Below are 23304 nucleotides of genomic sequence, written 5' to 3' on the forward strand. Positions count from 1 at the left end.
ATACGACATAAGGATGACAAATCCTGAACAGTTTTAACATTTTTAATATTTAAAATTTAGAAATATATATGACGAATATATATTTTAGTTATTTAAATATGAAGACAACAGGGCATGCAATGCAGTAGTTCGACGTACATCGAAAAGCACCTGAAGATGGCACTTTAGTGCCGAAACATGTAGTGCAAGAGAGAAGAGTAAGGTGAATAAATGTATGCACTGTAAGACGGTCAGAATAAATCATGGACATAAATCAGTGCAACAGGACGCTANAGACGGTCAGAATAAATCATGGACAAGCTCCGTTTTTGTTTATGGCACAGTGTTTCTCGAAGAGAAAACTGTTCTAGCTTAGCATATTTTCATTAAATATAGTGTTATCATTCACAAAATTTAAGTTTGGGCCATAATGGAGAATTTTGTGTACCACAATATGAAATGTTAAATTGGTATTTAAAACTTCACTTCAAAATTGTACCTATAAACTTAATTTGGGCAGCGAGATAAAGCACAGAATCATACTTTGGTTAATTGATTAACAAAACAAAGTTAATATTTAGGAGTATCAAAGTATAAATAAGATCTGAAAGTTTGTGGCAATAGTATATTAATACAGTTATTGTGTTTCTGGACATGATCCCATCATCCTGATTTTATTTAAAATATATATTTTTTTTTTCTTCTTCTTCTTTTTTGAGGCTTGATTCTGTCTCAGTCTTCCAGTGGAACCTACTCAGTTGGCCACAATATGTGTTGGAAAGAAACAAAGGTCTTGCATAGTGAACCAAACACCACATACATGAAATAAAGGAATTCCCCCACATGTTTTGTAGATCATCCAGTAAGTCAAACCAGCTTGGACATATCTCCTATGTGGATTCTCATTATCGCAGCAGACATCAGAAAACTACAGCTCTGTCCATTGTAGATTGTGTGTAAATCTGTGTTTTTATGTTGGTACAATACAGAGAATGTTTCTTTAGTAATGACTTCTATTCTGATAATACTCTGGATTTTAACAATAGCCAAGAAATAGTGCATGGACATAGGTGATAGGCCTCATGTGTATGGAGATTTTTAATGTTTATCTTAACCCGGTGGTTGGTTTGTATGTCCCATCTTGTTTTGGTGCAGGTGTCCAGAGATAGGGACTAGCCCTAGCAATTTAGCCAAACTGAAGAGATTCCACCTGAAGATGGAGGCAGAATCCAGTCTGTGAAATGTGTGTTTTAAATAAAAACAGGATGATGGATAATATCCAGAAACACAGTAATTGAATGTGTGAATACCAGAATGTGTTGCAAAATATTTACAGGATCCAAAATTATAACAAAATTTGTGGAATGCTTATAAGCACATCATGTTATAAACATATCTTCAACCTAATAAACCTTTTTCAGAAAATGGCCACTATTGTCCAGATATTGACTTCTCTATAAACATTTGTTCAGTGACTGTACTGCCTTTAATGTGGGACGTAATGTAATTTTTGTTTCATGGCATGGGTACATTTTTTCAGGCTTAGTGGCCAGACACTTCAAGGTCACTATCAATAACCTGATTCTCTTCTGTACCACTATTTCAACTGTAAATATATATTCCTGAAACTAGTTGAATTGTGTATGCTATGTTTTGCTTTTTTGGCACCAATTTTAACAAAGTGTGTTCATTCACATATACAGATTTCAGTACTAGTCATTGTACACTTAATATGAAATGTATTACCTACATAGTTCCTTTAGTTTGTGCAGTTAATGATTAAGAACTCTGAATCTTGAGGAACAGTGAATCATTATTGGACAGAATAAATGAACATTACCTGCAGGCATGCCTTCCTGCTCATCTTCTTACAATCAAAATATAGTTTACTCACCACTTCAGTCTGATTTCTTGCTCACCTAATTCTTCCACCCTGAAGATGGAGGCCATATGTTACTCCGAAAGCTGGTTGACTTTCAGCGGACTGCACAGCATTCTATTGCAGATTCTGGCTAGAAAACTCTTCAAAGTGTAGTTGTGTGCATGTTCTTTGTGCAGGTACATAAGGTTGTGTGTAATCATCTGGTTACTAATGACCTTACCTTGAAGCCTTTGAGTTCATCTAATAGAGCTTGGTGCTGGGGTGCACTGAATTATGCAGAGGAGGATGAACCAAAAGTTGAAGAACTGGCTGTTCTGTTCAAGTTGCAAGAAACTGCCAAAGAGTTTAGAGACAAGCTGAATGAGTGCATTGAGCAGGTAGCAAAACTGGTGACAACTGCAGACACAAAAGAAGGTTAGTGGACAAATACTGTGGGGAATTGTCCAATATCCTACACTGATCTGTTTATTGGAACTTATATTTATACTTATATTATTTTTTATTTAATTTCCTCTTCATTCATGTATGACAATGGGAGGGATGTATTGTTATTTAAACAAATTTATACCCAATGCTTCCTGGTTCACTAAGAAAGTTGCCTGTTAACATTGCCATAACAAAACCCTCAGGACTCTTTACTTGTGATAGATTCATCTCATTGTTGAAGTATTATTTGTGAGGGACAAATGTTCTCTTAGTTCATCTGGTGTACTTTTTGTCCCCTCCTTACCCAGTTTTGCAGTAGTGTACAGTGCAACCTCATATAATGACAGTTTGTAATATTTGTGAAGAGAATGCTGGTTCTGATATCTGAAGATAGTTGGGCTACATACTCTTGAAATCTCTTAACTTCTATTACACACATCACAGTATGAAACTAATGTTTAAAAAAGGTTAATGTATGGCAGTGTTTATTCTTTTGACATGATAACAGCGAACAGTTTCTAAAATGTGTTCATTAGCTCCAAATCTATTAGACAGATTTTCATTAAATTTGATATTCCAGAGTTTCACTAAAATTCCATGACCCATTCAGTTTGGGTTAAATCAAATGACAACAACATCATACACTTTACATCAGAGATCAGCTAAATTAATTTCATAACTTTCCTGAACATATTTTCTGTTGCACTTAACATAATTCAGATTTTCACTGATTTGGATAAGAATAGCTCCCAATTAGTCACAATTAGTGAGGTCATACTGTACTTCCAAATTGAGGGAACTGCAGTGTGGTGGAAATTAAAGTCATAAATTTGCAGAATTATACAGTTATAAAATTGCACTGCAGTAATGACAGATTCTGGTATGTGGCCAACAAAGATGCCTGCTCACTACAATGACAATGTGCTGTGAATCAGTTTATACAGTACAGCAGCATACGTGTCAATCCCCCCCACCATGAAGCACTTGAAATGTAAGAACAGATTGAGTGACTGGAGTCACATTTGGACAGTTCTTTGAAAGCACCCAGCTAAAATTATATTGTTTCGTTACTGAAGACGCTGTTCGGATTGTTAATTGGTTTATTCAACAATCTACAAGCAACGGCTACAATTAACGATAACAATGTTATGGGTTTCCACACTTTACAAACCCTACAACCAAAGTCTTCACGTACTAATAACGCGGGAGCTATACAAGTCTCCCTGAATTACACACTCCAAATATAACTGTACTACAGCACTCACTAAGTCTTGAAAGCACACAATAAGTCTTCCGCTCGCTGACTTCTTAGTTATCGCACACTGTCACATAAAATCTTGTAACCACGCGTTCGGGTCTTCTTATCGCGANCTGCTGCCTTGAGAACTGTTGATCACACACTGGCTCGTAGGCTTGCTCGGAACTAACTCGGAACTGAACTCGGCGATGGCCACATTACAACTAACTCATGCTTACTGCTCAGCCAGCTTATATTCCGTTCGCTGTTACCTGTTGCCTGCGTCAACAGTGTCGTTGCGTGTTGCGTCACAGTAGGAATCTGTGCCACGTCACAGCAGGAACCGGTACCATGTCCTGTTGCGTCACCGCGCGTTACGTTACCATGCGGAGGGGGGGGGGAGCGCTGACTCACCCGCCGTGTCACTGCTGGTGGGGGGGTTCTCCGTTGCGCAACATGTCACAATATCCTAAAATTAGCACAGCATTATGTGACACTGTATGTTCTAATATTGTGATGTGATGCTTAAAAGCCAAAATACTGGGATCAAAGAAGCATAGCAAAGGCATCCACATCTATTCATTGGTATGTTAAGGCACATTTCTGTAGCAGTGAATATGCACAAAACAGTAGAGGAACTGTTGGAGGCAGTGTTTTCATATACAGAGAGCCAGCAGGATCCAAGACCAGAGCTGTTGAGCATGGAACTTCAGAAACAGTCCCAGATGTTGGAGACTGCACCCAAGCAACAAATATGAGAAGATATAGCAGAGTAAAAAAAAAAGTGCAGTAGTTACTTGTAGATCATGAACAAGAAAACAAGTGTTATAGTTATCTCTGTTTAAGGGTAGTAAGTGTCCAGTAAATTTATTTATCAATCCAAACCCACTGTCTAGTCACTGACATGTGAAAACTGGTGTCAGATGTGCTGGATTATATTGCTGGATTGTGGATTATAGATCCTGGACTAGGAATGACTGAAGTGGCAGAGATTATGGAGAGGCTGCAGTGTGCGTAAAGTGACCTGGTAAAATGTAGTGTGGGAATGATCCAAGACAGGACAAAGGCTGGCCAAAGAGAGTTGAGGTCCCCAACAACTGCCAGACAGCAGGCAGGTGAACAACATCCTGTTATCTGTTGACTATAGGATACGTAGCCTGTGTGAGGAGCTCAGCAGTGAGATACAAGAGATGAGGTAGGACCTGAAATGCAGCTGTGTCTGCCAGCAAGGATCTGCACTGTAAGAGCTGGAACATTCTTGGGACCATGATTGCCAGAAACCAAGTGCAGCAGGAATAGGTGATGTATGTACTTGCATTGTGGGGATGTCAGTTATCTTAGGAGAGACTGCTGATGGGGAATGCCCCCAAAGGACCTCCTGGAAAGTGGCACTGGTACAATCACTCCTGCCTCTTCATTACGCACCCAACATGTCAACAGGGAAGGATGAAAACAGCCTAAACACCAAATGGTGGATAGGGGACAAATTATGTGCTGTCACAGTTGAAACTGGACTGTTGATGATCACCAGGCTGCATGGCCTGCAGATGGCATCAAGGGAGGCCCTCCCCATCATGACTGAAGCATGGTGCCCACTGATCACTTCGCCAATCTCACAGATAAGTTCACCCTAGGGACAGATGTCTTGCACACCCATGATGCATTCATGGATTAGGGTCACCATCTGCAAGTAAGCAACAGCACGGTGAGATTGATTCAGTGTGGGAGAGTTGTGGTCCCATGGAGGCAGTGGAGAGCCTCACAGAGCTAGGTTCTAGGATCACCCACTGAGCAGGAGTACAAGTCTATAGGGCAAGAAAGTCAGTTTGGCCATGAAGGAAAGTACCTGTTAGGCTAGCTGGAGGCTGCCAGTGGCAGAAGGATGCTGGTGAAGGCACACCCCATAGAGGATCATTGGCCCTAAGGAGAGAGCACTTAGATAACAATGCATGGCTGATTGTGCAAGGAATAAAGCATGCATTGAGCAGAGCTGTGCTTGCTATCTGCTTCTTGCTTGGCTTATTATTCAACCCTAAAATAGGAGTGATGTGTTCCTCTGAAATGTTGGTTGACCTTCGGTGGATTACACATTATAACCCAGAAGATAGGACTCTTCATAACAATTGTTGTGGGAACCTCGAATCATACATTTAATGAAGTTGCACAAGACTTGCATCCCATTCTGTCTATGAATTCATACATATGACAATTTTTGCATGGGATAGGCATAAGTTCTGGTTTTGCTGTTCCACCTTCTTATGTTTGGCGTGGGAGAGACTGTATTTTTCTGCCACTTCACACTTAATTGTTTTTCTGCATATTTAATCACCGTAGTCTTAAAGTACGAATCATATCAGCACCACGTGATACTTTTTGACACATTATTCCATCTCATGCTAGTGCTTCTGCCATCAGTTGTTAACATGTGATCACTTTTATTCAAACTATGTCTAATCGTGTAATGTTTTACAGTGGTTGAATTGTTACGTGCATTGTTATGCTGTGTATCAGCTTTTGTCTGAATGTTGCCTGTTACGAATAGGATAGGAGGAAGTGATTAACAAAATGGCTTCTGGAGTCCTGGAACATCACAGTTTCCAATGAAATAATGCATTCATACAGTTAACTATGTATGAACCAAGACCGCGTACAGTTCAGTGTATTCCTGTTGATATTTATATAAGATATATTAAACTAATACAGCATGATACGTTTGGTGGGTGAGTTGTTAAAATAGGGAGTAGATTATAAATAGACATGAAGTGCAGGGAGGGAATGAAAATAAACTACACATGTTTTATTTTCTATAGAACCAGCAAATCCCGAAGTAATCCGTATTAGTCAGGCAGAATCAGAAGATTCTGAAGACAATTTGGATGATGAAGATGCTGAAGATGATGATGATGATGATGAGGAAGAAGAAGATGAAGAGGAAACTGAGAAATCATTGATGTTTGAAAAGAGAGTTACGCTTCAGGTCCAGGATCCTCTAACTGCTGCCTGGTCAACACAAGGATTGGGTGATCTCCAAATTCTGTATGATCCTGACATCTTTGGTGCTCGGATATGTGTGGAACGGGACGGAACTGGTGAACAGCTTTGTAATACCATTATAGCTCTCAATACTGTCCTTGAGGTAAGGAATATTAAGTTATAACATCATATATACAAGTAGAAGAGGGAGATTGTTAGTATTGGAAAAGATATGGTGATTTTACAAGTCTAAACCTCACAAGGGAACAGTCCAGGTTTAACAGGGGAGAAAGGCAAGAGCAGCTGTCATTCAAAGTACCCTGAACTTCCATCCTTTCTATTTTATCTGTTAATAAAATCTGATGTTGAGTGTCATCAAACAAAAATAACAACAAAATCTCCATGATTTCAGTGTGCAAGCAAACTATATTGACCAAGCGACAGCCACCTGTTGGTGAAGTTAGTGTCAACTAGAGTGAATAGAGGGTGTCGTGTGGTCAGCACAACAGATACCCCCATCTGTTAATTTCGGTTTTCTAGACTGCAACTGCTATTTCCTTGAAATAGTTCCTCAATTATCCTCACGAGGCTGAGTGAACCCAGTTCCAGACCCACTACTTCTCAGTAAATCTGGTAACACCGGGAATCGAACCCAGACCTCTGGATTTGTAGCCAAGAACTCTGACCACTAGACCACAGAGGCAGTTCTTGAGTGTCATCGGGAAGAAGAAATATTGCTGTATCCACATTATCAGTCAGACCTTAGTGCCATATTGTTCTCTCTTATAAGTAATTGGAAGTTGTGATATATATTTAAGTCATTTTCAAGTTTTATGAATATCCATTAGAACAAGCAATTTTACAAATTTTATAAATCCTCCTAATCTTGAGGTTTCACTATGTGTTAACTGAAGTCTTCTCAGGCTGTACGCCATATTATTCTTGAATAATGCTTTGGCATTGCATGAGATCCTGCATCTTGTATCATCAGAATTAATAAAATATTTTCTAATTTATTGCTTTTATATCTCAAAGTGTGAATACGTTGAAAGTTTGTTAACTGACATGCTCATGTACTTTCAGGTGAAGAAGCGTGACTGCATATGGTCTGGTATGGACTACAGTGAAGATCCTGCCGTTCACAAGAAATTCATGGCGAAGTTTTCTTCTGAGGAAGCTGCTGCAGAGTTCCAGCATACCTTCCAAGAGGTCTGTTCATGAGCAACATTTGCAGAACAGAGTAATTGATTAATACACAGTATAAACTTGGTCTGTGGAAGCCACAGAATTTACCTCTATATTTTAAAAACCAGACTTAAGGGCTTCCTACATTCCCACCGAATACTGCTAGGAATGCTGCCCATCCTATCTCATCCTAGAGACTGGCTATCCTGGTTGATGTCTTTCATGGGTTTCCTTGACCCTTCTAGGCAGATGCTGTGATAGTACTTCAGATTAGGCCATGGAACTGCTTCCTTTGACATCCTATCCAATACATTATTCATTAATCATCCTCCCACTGGATGGTCTGTATTCTGAGCTGCTGACATCGCTAAACACACCATAAATAAGTGAAGTAGACATTCCCATTTCTGCCCCCCCCCCCAGTGGTGGAATGTTCAGTTTGGAATTCATATAATGCTATGATGGACAAAATTAATTTCTACCGTGTTCATGCATGGATTCACAGATATTCGCATAAAAGTAAAAAATGTATATAATTATGTGTTGCTATATATATCATTACAGCCAGTCACAGTAGCCGAGCAGTCTAAGGCGTGTACTGTCTCCGCTCGCTTGGAAACCGGGATCGTGGGTTTGAATCCCACTCAGGGCATGGATGTTTAGTTTGTGTGTGTGTGTTTTTCTGTGTTTGTGTACAGGTAGAGGCCTTGCGACGAGCTGATCACCCACCCAAAGAGTCCTACCAAATGTGTAAGATCTAGAAAAACCGAAGTGAACGGAGAAGTTCATGGAGGTAGGCCTAGGCCCACTGGGGCTGTAGTGCCAAGGAAATATATATATATATATCATTACTATTTCCAGAAGACTAACATACTGGCAATGCATTACATCTTACGAGTGCACTAGTAATACATTTTAACTCATATACTTTTTCTTATATTCCACATATCTGTTGTGGAAGCAGTGTTGCTATGGAAATGACATGGAAAGTCATTTTGCTTATGTATGTAATGAAAAAACCTTGTCCCCCTTTGATTCAGAGTTCTATCCTCATAACACAACCTGTCGTGGATTCTGGTCTGGGTTATGAGAAGGATGAGGAAGGGTAACAACCCAACTGTGCAGTGGCTTCAGTTTATATTGTCTTTTGTCCTGTTGCAGGAACAGCTTTGCATGTTTATATCTGGTCATGATTTTAAGCATACACAGATTTGGAATACTGATGTAATGTTCTGACTTCATTATTGTGCCTACAGACAGTCTTTCCATGGAAATGCCAGTATAGTGCCTCGAATTAGGCTGTACCACCATCTCATCATTCATCTATCACCCTGCCACTGAAGAGTTTGCTCACAGTGTCATAAATTAACTTCCTTTTGTGTTTGTAATAGTGTCACTGACTGCACGACAAGAAAGCGGACCCAGAGTGGGGATCAGTCACTCTGCCTGTCAGAAATGGCATGGTGAAACAGTGTTACTGACCCCAGATGGTGTTGATATTTTTTTGATTTTAATACCGCATGAAGGTGTTAATGTTTACATTGTAAAAATGTGTGTTGAAGTGTGCTGTTAGTAATAGAATTAGAGACTATTTTTGTACTATACAGTATGATTACCAGAAACCGTACCCCTGTTTAACAGTTTGTAAATCAGGAAAGGAAGGGGAGTACTGTTTTAAAAGACAGTTTACAGTCCATACTGCATAATCAAGACACTCGAGTTCTTGTTAAAGGACAAGGATGTCAAGTTGTAGTAGAGTAGTCCCTTGAGCAGAATACCAATTCACGTAATTATAATTGTAATGAAGGCTTGTTATTTTATTAGTATAAATAAATTTTACTGTGTAACTGTGCCGATTGATGATGTTTTCACGGTTGTGTAAATTTATGGTATTGGCATAAGCAGATGGATCATATGATTCAGGGGTTTGTAACAATTAATAGTCATACCTTTTCAGAAAATTTATTCTCTTCCAAATGGTCTCCTCTTGATTTGCATACAGTGTGTTTTTTTGGAAATAGTGAATGTGAGCAACATATCAGTGAAATTCTGTGCCTATACAAGAATTCCCTTATTAAAAAGCCCAACTTTGGGTTCTTGTCTATCACATCCAGTTTCTAATGTGCTGTAACATCCAATTACAATTATATTACTGCCCGATTGATTGTCGCCATGAATTTTGGCATGAACAAAAACAGTTGTAAGATTTGAGGCTTTCACGGCGGTGACTATGAAGAAAGCAGTCTTCTGGGATTTGGCACCGTGTATATGTGGTGTTAACCGACGTTTCGGAGGAACGTATCACCTACATCTTCAGGGTAGAAGAAAAAATATAAGAAATCCGCAAGCGAAGAGACCATGAGAACCGGTAAAAGCAGACTGCTTTCTTCAACAAAACCAGTTGTTTCCTCAGTGTGCAGTGATAGTCGGTGTCTGGGGCATGGGCTATCAAGAACTGAATTTTATTTTGCCACTTGTACTTTGTTCTAGGGGAAATATCTGGCAGAGCAGGCAGAAATCATGGAGCATGTTAACCTAGCAGAACTCACACATGATGAAGACTGATACATTATGAAACATGTAAGTATACCATGTTTTCTGAAGTACACTTTTGCAGCAGTAAATTCTGTGATGCTGTTACACTTAATTATCGTGGTCTTGTGTGAAAGTGTCTGTAACAAGTACTCCATATTTTTCAAAGATTTATTAACATATTGAATTTCATGACCAATGACTGAATGATATTATATCTGTGCATCCTGTTGCATTCATTCACTCACTCATGCACCTGTTTTTAATGCAACTGAAAACTGTTCACAATCTCTCTATAATTTAAATAACATTAAAATCACCTGAATTGATACATTGATACGTTGATTTACAGCATGTACCCAAATAAATTGGAGCAGTTTCAAGCGGCCATAATGGCTTCAGAAATATACTCAGAAGCATGTTGCCCGCATGGAATCCCTTTCAAGCTTTTAGAATTTTCATACCAGAATTTGCACTATTTACGAGGGTCATACCAAAATTCATGAGCAACAATTTTTTATAAAGTAACATGCTTTATTATTGACAAACCAAATACACCACCTCAGTCTACAGACCTTTCTTTATTTTTCCACATAATCGCCACTTCTTTGTACACATTTCTCCCAGCGTTCTGGGAGTTTGAAAATTCCCCTTCTGTAAAATTCCATTCCAGCCATCCGAAGACACTGACACACTGCTTCCTGAATTGCCTCCCTTGTCTCAAAACGCTGTCCATGCAGCTGATCCTTCACAAATCCAAAAAGATGGTAGTCGGAAGGTGCCAGATCAGGGCTGTAGGAGGGCTGTGGAAGAACTTCCCACCCCATCTTTGCAATTGCTTCCAATGTGAGGTGAGCGTTGTCATGCAGGATGATGATGTTTCGTCCCGGACATTTATTGCGCAATGCACAGCAGAGCTTTTGCAGCGTCTGGACATAACGAGCAGCATTGATGGTTTGCCCAGGTTCCAGGAATTCGGCCAGAATAAACCCCTCAGTAGACTGTGCCCATCACCTTCGCAGCTGATGGCACTGTCTTTGCCTTCTTTTTTGATGGAGAATGCAAATGGTGCCGTTTCGTTTCAGGCTCGAAATGGTGGAACCAACTTTCGTCACCTGTCACAATACAGAGGAAAAAATCATCACCTTCATGTCGATATCTCTGCAGCAGTTCTGATGTGGTGGCTTTTCACTGACCTTTGTGGTCTTCGGTCAATATCCGCGGGACCCAACAAGCACAAACTTTCCTATAGCCCAAGCTTTCAATCATCTCCTGTACTGCACTGTGCCCTATTCCAAGTTTTCAGTCTATTGTGTCCACAGTCACGTGCCTGTCATCTTGAATGATCTCATCCACTCTTTCCTTGTTGCGTTCAGTTGAGGCTGTTCGAGGACGACCGCTCCGAGGCTCATCTTCAATGCTGGTATTCCCATCTTAAAAATGTTTCACCCATCTTCGAACACTGCTCGCACCCATGCACACACTTCCATAAGCACGCTGAAGTCTGGTGAATTTCTGCAGCAGGGATTTCCTCTTTCACAAGAAATTCGATGATAGCACACTGGTGAAATGACACATGGTTGTCAGTCATTTTGCTAGAAGTGATACTGGTCACATGATGCAAGCTATTGACATCACAAGACANAACACAACAGCTGGTTCCACCTACCACTATACTCTCTTTCATCTGCTGTTCCCAGGTTGCATGCAAAAAAAAAATTGCTCATGACTTTCGGTACGACCTACATACTATGAGAGTAGTAAGTGAAAAGTGAGAGGGACATAAGGATATTGTAATGTGTTTAGGCACTGAAGACGCCGTTCAGATTGTTAATTGGTTTATTTAACAACCTACCAGTCTTGGCTACAATTAATTATAACACTGTTACGGGTTTACACAATAACCTGTCCACCCTGTCCTCAGTATACATGTATTCACAGTACAATACGGGAGCTATACCAGTGTCACTGTATTACACACTCCCAATTACTTCTCTTGTGAGCCAAGCATCTGCTTCTCACGCTATCACTTCTAATCACACGTTCGAGTATTCTTGTTTCCGCTACAACTGAACTCGGCGACTGTTCCAATTCAACTGTCTCTGGCAGCAGTTACATTTTAACTGTGTCACTCCTGATCACACGTTCAGGTCTACTCCCTGCGGTTGCTAAACTGCAACTCACCCCATGGCTGCTGCCTTGAAAACTCATTTTGGCGGCTGCTACATTTCAACTCACTTCTAACTGCTCACCAGATTCCAACTGTCTTTGGCGGATGCTACACTTTAACTTCGCTTTGTAGGCAGTGTAGTTCTCTTATAAACCCTCAGCCGGACAACGGGAAAACGCCTCGCTTACTTGTTGCCTGTTACGTAATGGGTACCGCTGTTTATTACCGTCGTCTCTAGCAACCACTGTTTACTCGCTTTGCATAGCGATCAGTGTGCTTGGACTCGGCTCACTTCGGCTCCGCTCGGCATCTCACTGCTGGCAGGGTGTTCATTCATTCATTCATTTATTTTAAAATTCCATGAATCCTCTCTGGTCACAATGTGCCTAGGATGTAGAACATGTCAGATTACTACATGTACTGTAATAACTGATGCAGGTAAATAGTTATCATTGTCACAATCATGTTGTAAAAACTAAATCATAATATGTACAATTCGATAGCAGTCTAAAATATGCAATTCATAAAATTGAAAAATTAGTATATAATAAAAATTCCATAGATACAAACGTAAAATACTACTGTATTATTAATACCTTGTATTTAGTATTAGTTGTTAAAAATAATTCTTATACAGGATGGAAATTAAATTAACCATTTAAATAGCAGATGGACTATACATTCTTGTCTTCAGTATACTGATAATATTCATTCATTGAGTAAAAAGAATGTTGGACATAAGAACCTCTTCAGTGTAGATTTAAAACTTTTAACATTATTGGCTAAGGTCTTTATTGACTGAGGGAGGTGATTGTACACTTTGATGCATGTTATGTATGTTCCATTATTAAATTTTGCTGTTTTCACAGCAGGAACATGTAAGTCATCATGGGTTCGGGTTACATATTCGTGAATCTCATTGTTGGAATCGAATATATGTTTGTTCTTTATTATGAAGAGAAGTACTGAATATATATATATATAGTGAATATAATGTCATTATTTCCAATTGCTTAAAGATATTCCTACAAGAATCCCTAGGTTTAGTGTTTGTTATGATTCTAATGATTTTCTTTTGTAAGACAAACACTTTCTTGGCATGAGAGGATTTACCCCAGAAAGTTATGCCATAACTCATGATAGAGTGAACAAAGGCAAAGTAGATTAGCCTTAGTGTTGGAGAGGTTACTATATATTTAATGTTGCGCGGCACATAACATGTAGAAGTTAGTCTATTGATCATCAGATTTATATGCTGTTGCCAAGATAAAGCATCATCAATAATTAAACCAAGGAACTTAGTTACTGTTGTACTTGGAATACTTTTCTGTTCATAACTGATGTAGGTCTCTGTAGCGTAGCGTTTCGTGGTTCTAAACTCCATATATTGAGTTTTATTGAAATTTAGTTTAAGTAAATTAGCCTTAAACCAGGTGTTTATATCTTTAAAAGTTTGGTTAAGATTTATTTTATAGCTTAATTTATTTTGTTCTGTTATTACGATACTAGTATCATCTGCATATAATACCATGCTATTATATGTATTTATCGTTTTGGGAAGATCGTTTATGTATAGCAAGAAAAGCAGAGGACCAAGAATTGAGCCCTGTGGTACTCCATGTTTTACTTTCTCCCATCTAGATGAATTATCACTATCAGTTGTAAGGCCCAGAGCAACTCTTTGCTGTTTGTCAGTCAAATAAGATTCCATTAGTGTTTTAAAAATACCATGTACTCCATAAAATTCAAGTTTATCCAATAGAATTCCATGGTTTACACAATCAAAAGCCTTTTGTAGGTCACAAAAAATGCCTCCCACAATTTGCTATTATTCATAGCTGTCGAGATACTGTTAATCAATGAAAATGCTGCCTTCTCCATAGACGAATGTGTCCTAAATCCTGCCTATTACTGTAGCAACAGCAACGCTCCAAAAATGCCATGTCACCGCTGGTGGGGTGAGGGGGGTGTCCTCCATAGCGCAACACGTAACAATATTTTAAGACCAGGAAGCCATGAGGTTGCCCAAAGCACAGTTTAAGTTTGGAACAAAGGTGGTAATTCGCTCATTTATGAACTATGCCTAGGGCACATCTGTCTGTGGGACTAATAATGAGGTGTTAGTCTTAAGGGTGGATGATTAATTGAAGTGTGGGGAACTGGCTACAGGTTTTTTTGGAACAGGAGACCATATTTCCATTGTTGAGAAGATGAGGAATGCTTGATTCATTAGGAGATCATTTCACCAAATGCCTGACCCAACAATTACACGTTTTAAGGATCATTTGAAATGAACGTATTCTGAATGGCTCTTGGCAGGATGAGGAAGAAGTTCACAGTGTTGGCAGTGAATGAGACAAGATGGGAATTATGAAAACTTTTAAACTGAGGTAAACAATAGGAATGGTGAAAGAGCAAGGCTGCTGGGGCTGAATAAAAGCTAGTAACATCAAGGCAGAAACTAACTTGGTAAATGTCATATATAACATATTTCTGAATAGGTGGTTCAGTGTTTATCTGGACTTTATTCTTTTACATAAAGAATATACATGCCAGAATCTCCAGATGCTCCTTTTCAAGATATTCTCCCTTTGCACTATCACATTTTTTGTATCATCATGGCAAGTTACTGGTGCCAGCAGAATAAACAGCTTTATCCTGAATGTGTGGCCAGTTCAGGGCATCATGTTTGAGCTGTTCATCAGTTTGAAATTTCTGTCCTACATGCACCTTCATTGGTCTAAAGAAATTAAAATTACTGGGGCCTACGTCAGTGCTGTAAGGAGGGTGGTTCATAATTTACCAGCCCATTGTTGCCTATCTTGTGTTCATCAAATCTGCCATGTGTGGACAAGTATTTTTATGCAGTAGCATGTCGAACTTTGAGTTTCCCAGGTCACTTGTTCTGCATTGGTGTACATCATTGCAAGTTAGTGTAATACTGTACATTAATTGTTACACCATGTGGAAAACACACTTGTCATGATCTTGGGAGCTGCTGGCTGCGTCTTGAATTTTTTTGGGCCGTCAGAAAAGTTGTTGCACCACACATAGGCCCTTGCGCATGACAGGGTCTCTACCCCATACTATGTGTTTAACATATAAAGAATTTCTGCTAGTGTCAGTCTCCTCCACTGTCAATTTAGTGATAAGGCACTGTTCTGCACTGTTTAGTAACAAGGCCTGACTCCATATTGTACCAGCTCTAATGCACAGAAGTGGGGCACATGGCCAGCTGCCAGTGTGTGCACACACTTTTCTAATATTTGGCTATGGCCTGAATTTTGTCATTATTTCATAATCACATTTCCAGTGATCCATATTTCACTTGGTATTTGTGTTGGTCTTATTCACTTTCATTGGCACATCACTGTCGTCTTCCTGAACCCCATGGTCGTCGAAGAGTCACTATGTCATCTTATTCACTATATACTAATAATTCTATTTGCAGTCCACCTTCAACCTGTTAGGTCCAGCCATAAATGTAGAAAGTAATGAAGCAAAGTAGTTTAACCAAACACAACTGGAGAGCACAGACTTTCAGCTTTTGATCCATATTTTGCCAGTTAGTTATGTCACTACTGTCTGGACACAATTCATGGGTGTACATTTCATAAATAAGTATTGTGTGTTTAGTACAGTTTGATACTTGACAAGAAATGGAATTCTAGCACATCATCTGTATTTTGCAGTGGATTTTGGATGGCAGAAGGTTAATAGTTGCTGAAAAATGCTCCAAAGTCTGATAAAATTGCTGTTTCCATTTTATTATTAGAGAGATCACTGTAGAATTGCAAGGTTCAGAGGTGTCAGGTTTATCTGCCATAATGTTATATTCATAAAAAAGTAAGTAAAGTAAAGCTATCCCTGTAACAGGCCATGAAGTCCCATATGGTTGTGAGACGTTGAGGGTCCCACATTATCTAGACAGTCGACTCACAGATGGTGGTAAGGTTGTCAGCCTTACGCGCCAGCCATGCTTTACTCCCCAGGAAAATTATTTAATTAATTCCTGGTACTTATTTCTGTTAGAGGCTGAGTCGACCCCAGGGCCATAGTGCGGCTGGAAGGATTAGGTCAATTGAAAAAAAAACAGTGACCTTGTTGGGACTTGAACCCGCAACCTTCTGGCTTGTAGCATAGTGCCTCAACCAACTACACTACCACGTGCTCCCCATTATATTCATAAGAGCAACAAAATGTTGGTTTTTACAGTTGTCTGTGGCCATGTGTATCTGTTGTTCAGAAATTAATAATTCGTTTTACTTTGCAGGAGAAGAAAATTGAGCTGATCCATTCCGGATAATACCACAAGAAACCAGTATAACTGTTGCAGTTGTATATGTCAGTGCTGTGTACCTTACATTAGTCAAGTGAAGAGGTTATTTTACAGTTTATTCTGTCATTTTGTGTTGTATACAGAGCATTTGGTGAAGAGGGTTTTATGTTAAACAGTTGGTCCCATACATGATGGAAAATATATTTTTAAGTATTTGATAATGTGAGTGGCCTGTGCTCATTTCATCATATGCAATGAATGTTTTTCATCATACCATCTCATCTCAGTGTTTACCAGAGTACATGTACATTAATAACTGATATATTTCAATGATCATGCAAACTGTGGATTAATTACATTCAAAATTTGCAATTGTTTCTTATATCATGAAATTAGTTTTATTTTTTAAGATAACCTGTTTCATTCAAATGATCTGCTTCTTAATCATAATGATGGTTCAAGCTTCTTTGAGATCCAGTCAGCAGTGCTTGCGTGTGTTGATTAAGATGCAAGACCCAAACATCTATTTGTTTCAGTAGTATAAATGAGTATGTCTGTTGAGAAAAATTAATCAAGAATACTATATAGTAATATACAACAGGATACAGACAAAGATAATCACAAATGCATATTCCAGTTCCGATATATTTACTATCATTTGAAAATATGTCTGAATTATGAGTGCTGCTTGCCAGTAATAAAAATAGTTGTGTGGAAAATAAAGGTCATCATTAGCGCTGGCAGAATATGAACACAGATGCAGTAATCACTTTCTGTTGCAATGAATATGTTAATGTAATAAAACTGAACGTTGCTGAAACAATAAGAAATGATACTTTGATCCTGTCCAGTGAGCTAAGATTTATTGCAGTACCTTCCTTCTAGTATCAATACTTCAGTTGGAAAGCCATCATTCTCCTCAGTGTGCCTTCACATGCATCAGTATTGCACTTCTGGCCATAAGGAATGGTTTCTTTTCCAACACCAATAAAATGAATTCTTGCCATACACCTTACAACCTGTATCTTCCAAATCTTAACTGATGCCCTACATGGAGCAAAGTCCATCCTGAGAAGCTACTAATCCTGAGCCAGCTGAATCCAGTCCACACTCTCCATGTCCTGTTTCTTTAGGCGCTATTTTAATGTACTGCCATCCATGCCTAGGTCTTCAAAGACCCTTGTCTCTACCTTCAGGTTTTAAAACTTATGAAATTTGTATTCTTTTCTCACCTCTTGTATGTAGTTTTTAAAATTTCAGGTCTCACATTGTGCCTATTGGAGAACCAAAAGTGTATGTCCCAATAGTGTCCAAAATTGGTTAATTACAGCTATCTAAAAAATTTCTATCCTTTCCACTTTTGTTTTGATCTCAGCCACATATAAATTGTTTTGGGTCAAACATTGAGCACATGCGTGCACCCACAAACATTTTATCTTTTGTCTGTATTTATTTTCAGTGGGTACTTTGACTACATTTTCCTATAATTGATATTTTCCTTTCTTACCTGTTTCTTCCAGTTTTGATGTTTTATGTGCTCCTTTAAAATAGCTACTTTTGAAAGTACTGTTTTAAGAATTATAACTAACACAAGTAATGGAAAATAAAGGAGATTGTACGTAGAGAAAAAGGACTCTTCTATTTGCTCTGTTGTAGATTAAATTACTGTATGAGGATATCTTAATGAAAGGTGAAGAGTGTTAGAATTTCGTTGAGACTGGAATTCGTACCTGGTTATTTCTGATTTTTCAGATTTAGCATATCACTGACATCATCATGTAATTAGAAACATGGCAGTGATGTCCCGTGGTATCAAAAAAGTTCTTGCAATATGACATGATGCTTATTTGCTCTGTGAATTTGTGCATTTGTATCACATTGAGAGTATTTTCATGTTCTGTTATGAGGAAATTGAGACAGAAGTCATATTCTTTAATTTATTGCCATGCTCCTGATTAGAAATGTTTTGTCATTCAGACTTCAGATGGCTCATTAGATTCTTTGCAAGCCTTTGTCAGCTGATCAGAATGGTGATAGAAATACAGGAGCTCGAACAGTTCTTCCAGTGTCACACAGGTAATAGATGTTTCTGTTATACTAGTGACTATCTTGAAATCATCAAACTTATGCAAATATTGGTTTATTCAGTGGTCTTATTTAGTTGAATGCCTTGCAAGATGCACATACAAAATGTATGTAGGTTCTTAAATTAAAGTAAATTACTCCTATGCATATAATTATATTATAATTTAAGCATTATTTGGTAGGCATAATCAGATCTTTCATCAAAATATACTTGTAAAAATTATTATAATCTTAGAATGAATCAAACCAGAATAAGAAGAAAGCCCCATCTGGGATGTGGCGCCATGTAGATATTGTGTTAGCCGATGTTTCAGAGGAACGTATCGCCTCCATCTTCAGGGTAGAAGAAAAAAGAAGATATGTGAGCGAGGAACCAGCATGAGCAAGTGCTGACAGACTAATGTTGAGTCAAATCTGGCATCTTGTCCACAAGGAGGTCCATGCCCGACTCGCATCGTAGCCCCAAAGCTTCCTGGTTAATGCCCTCCAATTAACCTCTCCTTCTCCTCCCCCGGCACAATATTGTATACCTGCTGGCCCACTTCCCCAGACCCTTCCCCTCTCCTCTCTACTGATTTCCCATGTAACCCCTCTCCCTTCTCTACCTGTTCTTATATACAGCTGTGTTTATTCGACTCGACATTAGTCTGTCAGCACCTGCTCATGCTGGTTCCTTGCTCATGGATTTTCTTTTTTATTGTACCCTGAAGATGGAGGCGATACATTCCTCCAAAGCGTCGGTTAACACAATATCTACGCGGCACCACATCCCAGAAGATGGCTTTCTTCATAGTCACTGCTGTGGAAAGCTCAAATCTTAAAAACCTGAATAACATAACAGAACATGATGTAGAAGAAGCTGTATCATACTAAATTTGATTTAATCCCAGATGGACAGATGGAAGTAATAGATGTGTTTCAAGATTTTCTTTAAATTCTCCTAATAAACTTCATGACAGTCACTTGTCAGTTACATGTATGTTTATATAATCCATTCACATCCATAAGCACTTACATTCAGTGCTGCAGATCTTGCCTGAATCACTAAGAGTACAAATGCACAGAGGATATTTTCATTCATCTCAGTAGTTCGTCATTTTGAAACAGTTTTCTCTGTTTTGCCACGGTCTCGTGCGATGCACATATTTTGCTTGTGCCTGATGAAATTTTTAATTAGTATTATTGTGTACTATAGTTAAGGAATTTTGCTTCATTTCAGTAAAAATCTTATGCTTTCTTTTCATGGATTGACAAAGGGTAGAAATATTGTTGCCATCACATAAAATTTAGTTTTTTGTTACAGTCTTCATAAATTGTTCAAGAAAGTGTGAATTTAGATATTCAGGAGAAAATACTAAAAATAAAAGAACTGTTAGACTGCTAAATAGAACATCATGTTTAATATGTGAAGAGAAAAATCACACATGACTTTCTTTACACCTTTCATTAAATTTTTTGCAAGTGACTGTTTTATTGCTGTGCTTGCCATGTGTATGAGTGACTATAGATGGAGTTTGGATTGGTGACTCAATTTATTGACTGCTTATACACTCATGACTACACTTTACAGATCGCTGATACGTACAGACTAGTGTCCTCATTGTATTACCATCTCCACTAGCCATTTCCTGACAACAGATTTTAACAAGGGAACTATAAATCTCACTAAATTACACACAGCTGGACTTTCAGCTGAGCACTCTTGCAACTAACTCGTGGCCATTTCACACCAGCCTCCAGGTCTTTTCTTCACCTCCTGACTATGAACTGACTAAGCTCAAGTAGAAGTCAGAGTCACTTTATGACCAGAGGTTTACCACCAATCAGTTCAAGTTGGTGCCAAGCCGCTTCAGACTCGTGACCAGAGTTTTTTTTTCAACTGAAACCTTGCGGTCAAAGTCCTTATGTAACATCCTCTGTGACAAGAATATGGGTTTGTATCTTATGACATCACATGTACGTATCACACATATAGCACATTATTGAAAATTCTTCCTTTTGCGCTGTATTGACTAAGCTCTAAAACTTGTCTTGTTTATAACCCCTTGGCACAAACCACACAGAAAACAAGGCTTTTCTACTCGTATTATGCCTGGATTTGTTGCCACAGATGTGTTCACTGTGCCATTCTGTTGCAATGGCTGCTGCATGGATCACAGAAAGACACCATTCCACTGTTGTACCATTGTGTTCATGTCTATTGCTGCAGGATCGTGTTTAGTGAGCTGTTGCCTAGAAACACCTCTGGTATATTTGCTTATCTTGCGGGCGTTGCATAATGACGACTCTGCACACTACAATATCCTTTATAGGTGCCAGACAAGCTGCACCATCCCTTCCTGACATGTGCAATCTAGGCCTCAAACATCTGGTTGAATTTTTTACATTTTAAAATACCTCCCGTAACTAAAACTACTGACTCTTACAGCCTTGCAATTTTATAGGCTCATTCTTCAGTGCACAGCTATATGAATTGTAGGCCAGGTCCTTCAAGTAAAATCGTTGCTGATTAGGCTCCTCACTTCAATCTGGGAGACAGATTAAGACCTTTAGTGCTATATCGAGAAGAATGTGAGGACCACACAGTGGCCCTCTTTGAATTCCCTTTCTCCTTTAATATTTCCTTACCATCTCGTCTATAGTGTTGGTGCAACCTTTTGCCTGATAACAGTATTCATTTATGGCTGTTCTTTTTTAGAAGCTGATGGCAGCCCAATATATGCCTCAAAATGCTGACTTGATAACATCAGAAACAATTCCTTTGGTTTGGCAAATGAAATGTAAAAGTGATTGTTATGGGAAGTTTTAGAATGTAAATCAGTGATTGCAAATTTTATGGAATACAAGTCTGTCTTTGCAAATTTTTCCAGTTCATGATTAATATCTTTTATTTTCCTTGAGAGGGCCAATGAGAGTAAGTTTGTGGTCATCCCACAACTCTTCTGTCCAATAGCTGAAGTAAAATATCTTGTATTCACATTACAGTCAGAATTGTTAACGGAAAACAAGGTTTTCACGTTCGCTTGAAGTGTACTTGAAGGCTCGGTAACTTCTTTGTTGTTCCCCCAAATTGGTTCCATACAGAGAATGTAAATTAAATTGTTTCAGAATCTGTAAGCATGCATATGATTACTGTATACAGTAAAACTTGGTTATAGCAACATCGCTTTCTGCGACACCTTGTCTATTGCGTCAAATATTCAATGGTATGAACTAATTCCTCATAAAGCAACTGTTTTTATACCTTGCTTAGTACGACATGCACAAATGCATCAACCTTGTATGTAACGTCATTTTCATTCCTGAATTTCTCTGATATCGTGGGAAAGTTCGATGTGTCTGCCCACCCTCACTTTCTCTACTTGCTGACGTGACTGTCCTGGAGGAATACGACCGCGGGCTGCAAGAGGAGTGTCGGTTTTATGTGAAAACAAGGGTGTGGGGTGGGACTGCATGAATAGTGCAGAGGGATGCGGCAGGTTGTTAACTGCATTCCTTTCCTAGAATCTCGTCTAACAGGACCTCACATTGTCTACTTACCCTATAGTGTTCCTGCCTAAACCCAGAGAAGTGCAGTAGCGAAAACATGGCAATGAAAGTTTTAAGCATTGAAGAGAAATTAAAGTGATTCGTGAAATAGAAAATGGAAGGAAAAAAGCTGATGTATGCCGCGAATTTGGTTTGGTGAATTCTACAGTACAAACGATATGGAGAATCCATATTAATTCCACGTTAATGTTACGTTAGTCTGTACTTAACTACGTATTTCACTAAAAATGCAACATTTTAACTCGTTTTTTTGGTAGATTTTTACATGACTAACATAAGGCTACTGTGGAAGTACCCATTTCGGTTACAACGACGTTCGACACTATTTTTAGGTCCCTTTGATGACGTTATAACCAAGTTCTACTATTTGTATTACGTTTCTTTCATGAAAAGCTTGAGTAAACTTCTCTCCCAGAACATATTTTCATCAGCAACTGCTTTAATACCAGCAGAAAAGCATTAAGACAAATCCTAGTTAATTTTCAGAAACTTCATGAACTTCTTCAGCAGTTCTGTCTGCTTTTCGTGTCATGAATTCAGTTTAATAAAGCTTGTGGTGATACTGCAATACTCCTTCTTTGGCATACTTGATGAGAATTCTTAAAATTTCTGGCATAAAAGGAGTTTGAAAGTAGTTCATATCGTGGTTATTTTCCCTTCATTCTTCAATTCAAACTTTTTTCTCAGTATTCTGAGCCAGTTCTCATAATGAAAGGGATATTGCAGGTATAAAATCTTCCAGTATTTGTTACGCACTTGGCACTATGTTCTTTCTACATCTTTAGATGCAAAGCCGCTCCCTCATTCATTATACTTCCATGGAGGGAGGAAAAACACAAAACACTTGTCAGGGTAGCAGTCATGGTGTCAAGGTTGAACTCAGGACATCGACAATAAGAAGCAGGAGTGCTAGCCACTCAACCACTACCATTACTGTCCTCTCAGTAATCGGATTATTTTCATCAGAGGAATCTCTACCTAAAGCACCCAGTTCATTATGCTTAACA

General features: G+C 38.7%; 1 protein-coding gene across 2 annotated transcripts in view; it reads left to right on the forward strand.

The window, feature by feature from the left end:
• LOC111872234 (E3 SUMO-protein ligase RanBP2) overlaps positions 1-17513 on the forward strand; it is a 142413-nt gene extending 124900 nt beyond the window's left edge. For both annotated transcript variants that reach the window (XM_023865920.2, XM_023865921.2), the window contains exons 34-38: positions 2038-2275; positions 6335-6660; positions 7581-7706; positions 10173-10262; positions 16658-17513. In XM_023865920.2, coding sequence (XP_023721688.1) covers positions 2038-2275; positions 6335-6660; positions 7581-7706; positions 10173-10247 — 765 coding nt within the window. In that variant the 3' untranslated portion in view covers positions 10248-10262; positions 16658-17513. The remainder of the gene's footprint in view (positions 1-2037; positions 2276-6334; positions 6661-7580; positions 7707-10172; positions 10263-16657) is intronic.
• The last annotated feature ends 5791 nt before the right edge of the window (positions 17514-23304 follow it).

Source organism: Cryptotermes secundus, unplaced genomic scaffold (genome assembly GCF_002891405.2).
Source record: "Cryptotermes secundus unplaced genomic scaffold, Csec_1.0 scaffold797, whole genome shotgun sequence".
NCBI classification, from domain to species: Eukaryota; Metazoa; Arthropoda; class Insecta; order Blattodea; family Kalotermitidae; genus Cryptotermes; species Cryptotermes secundus.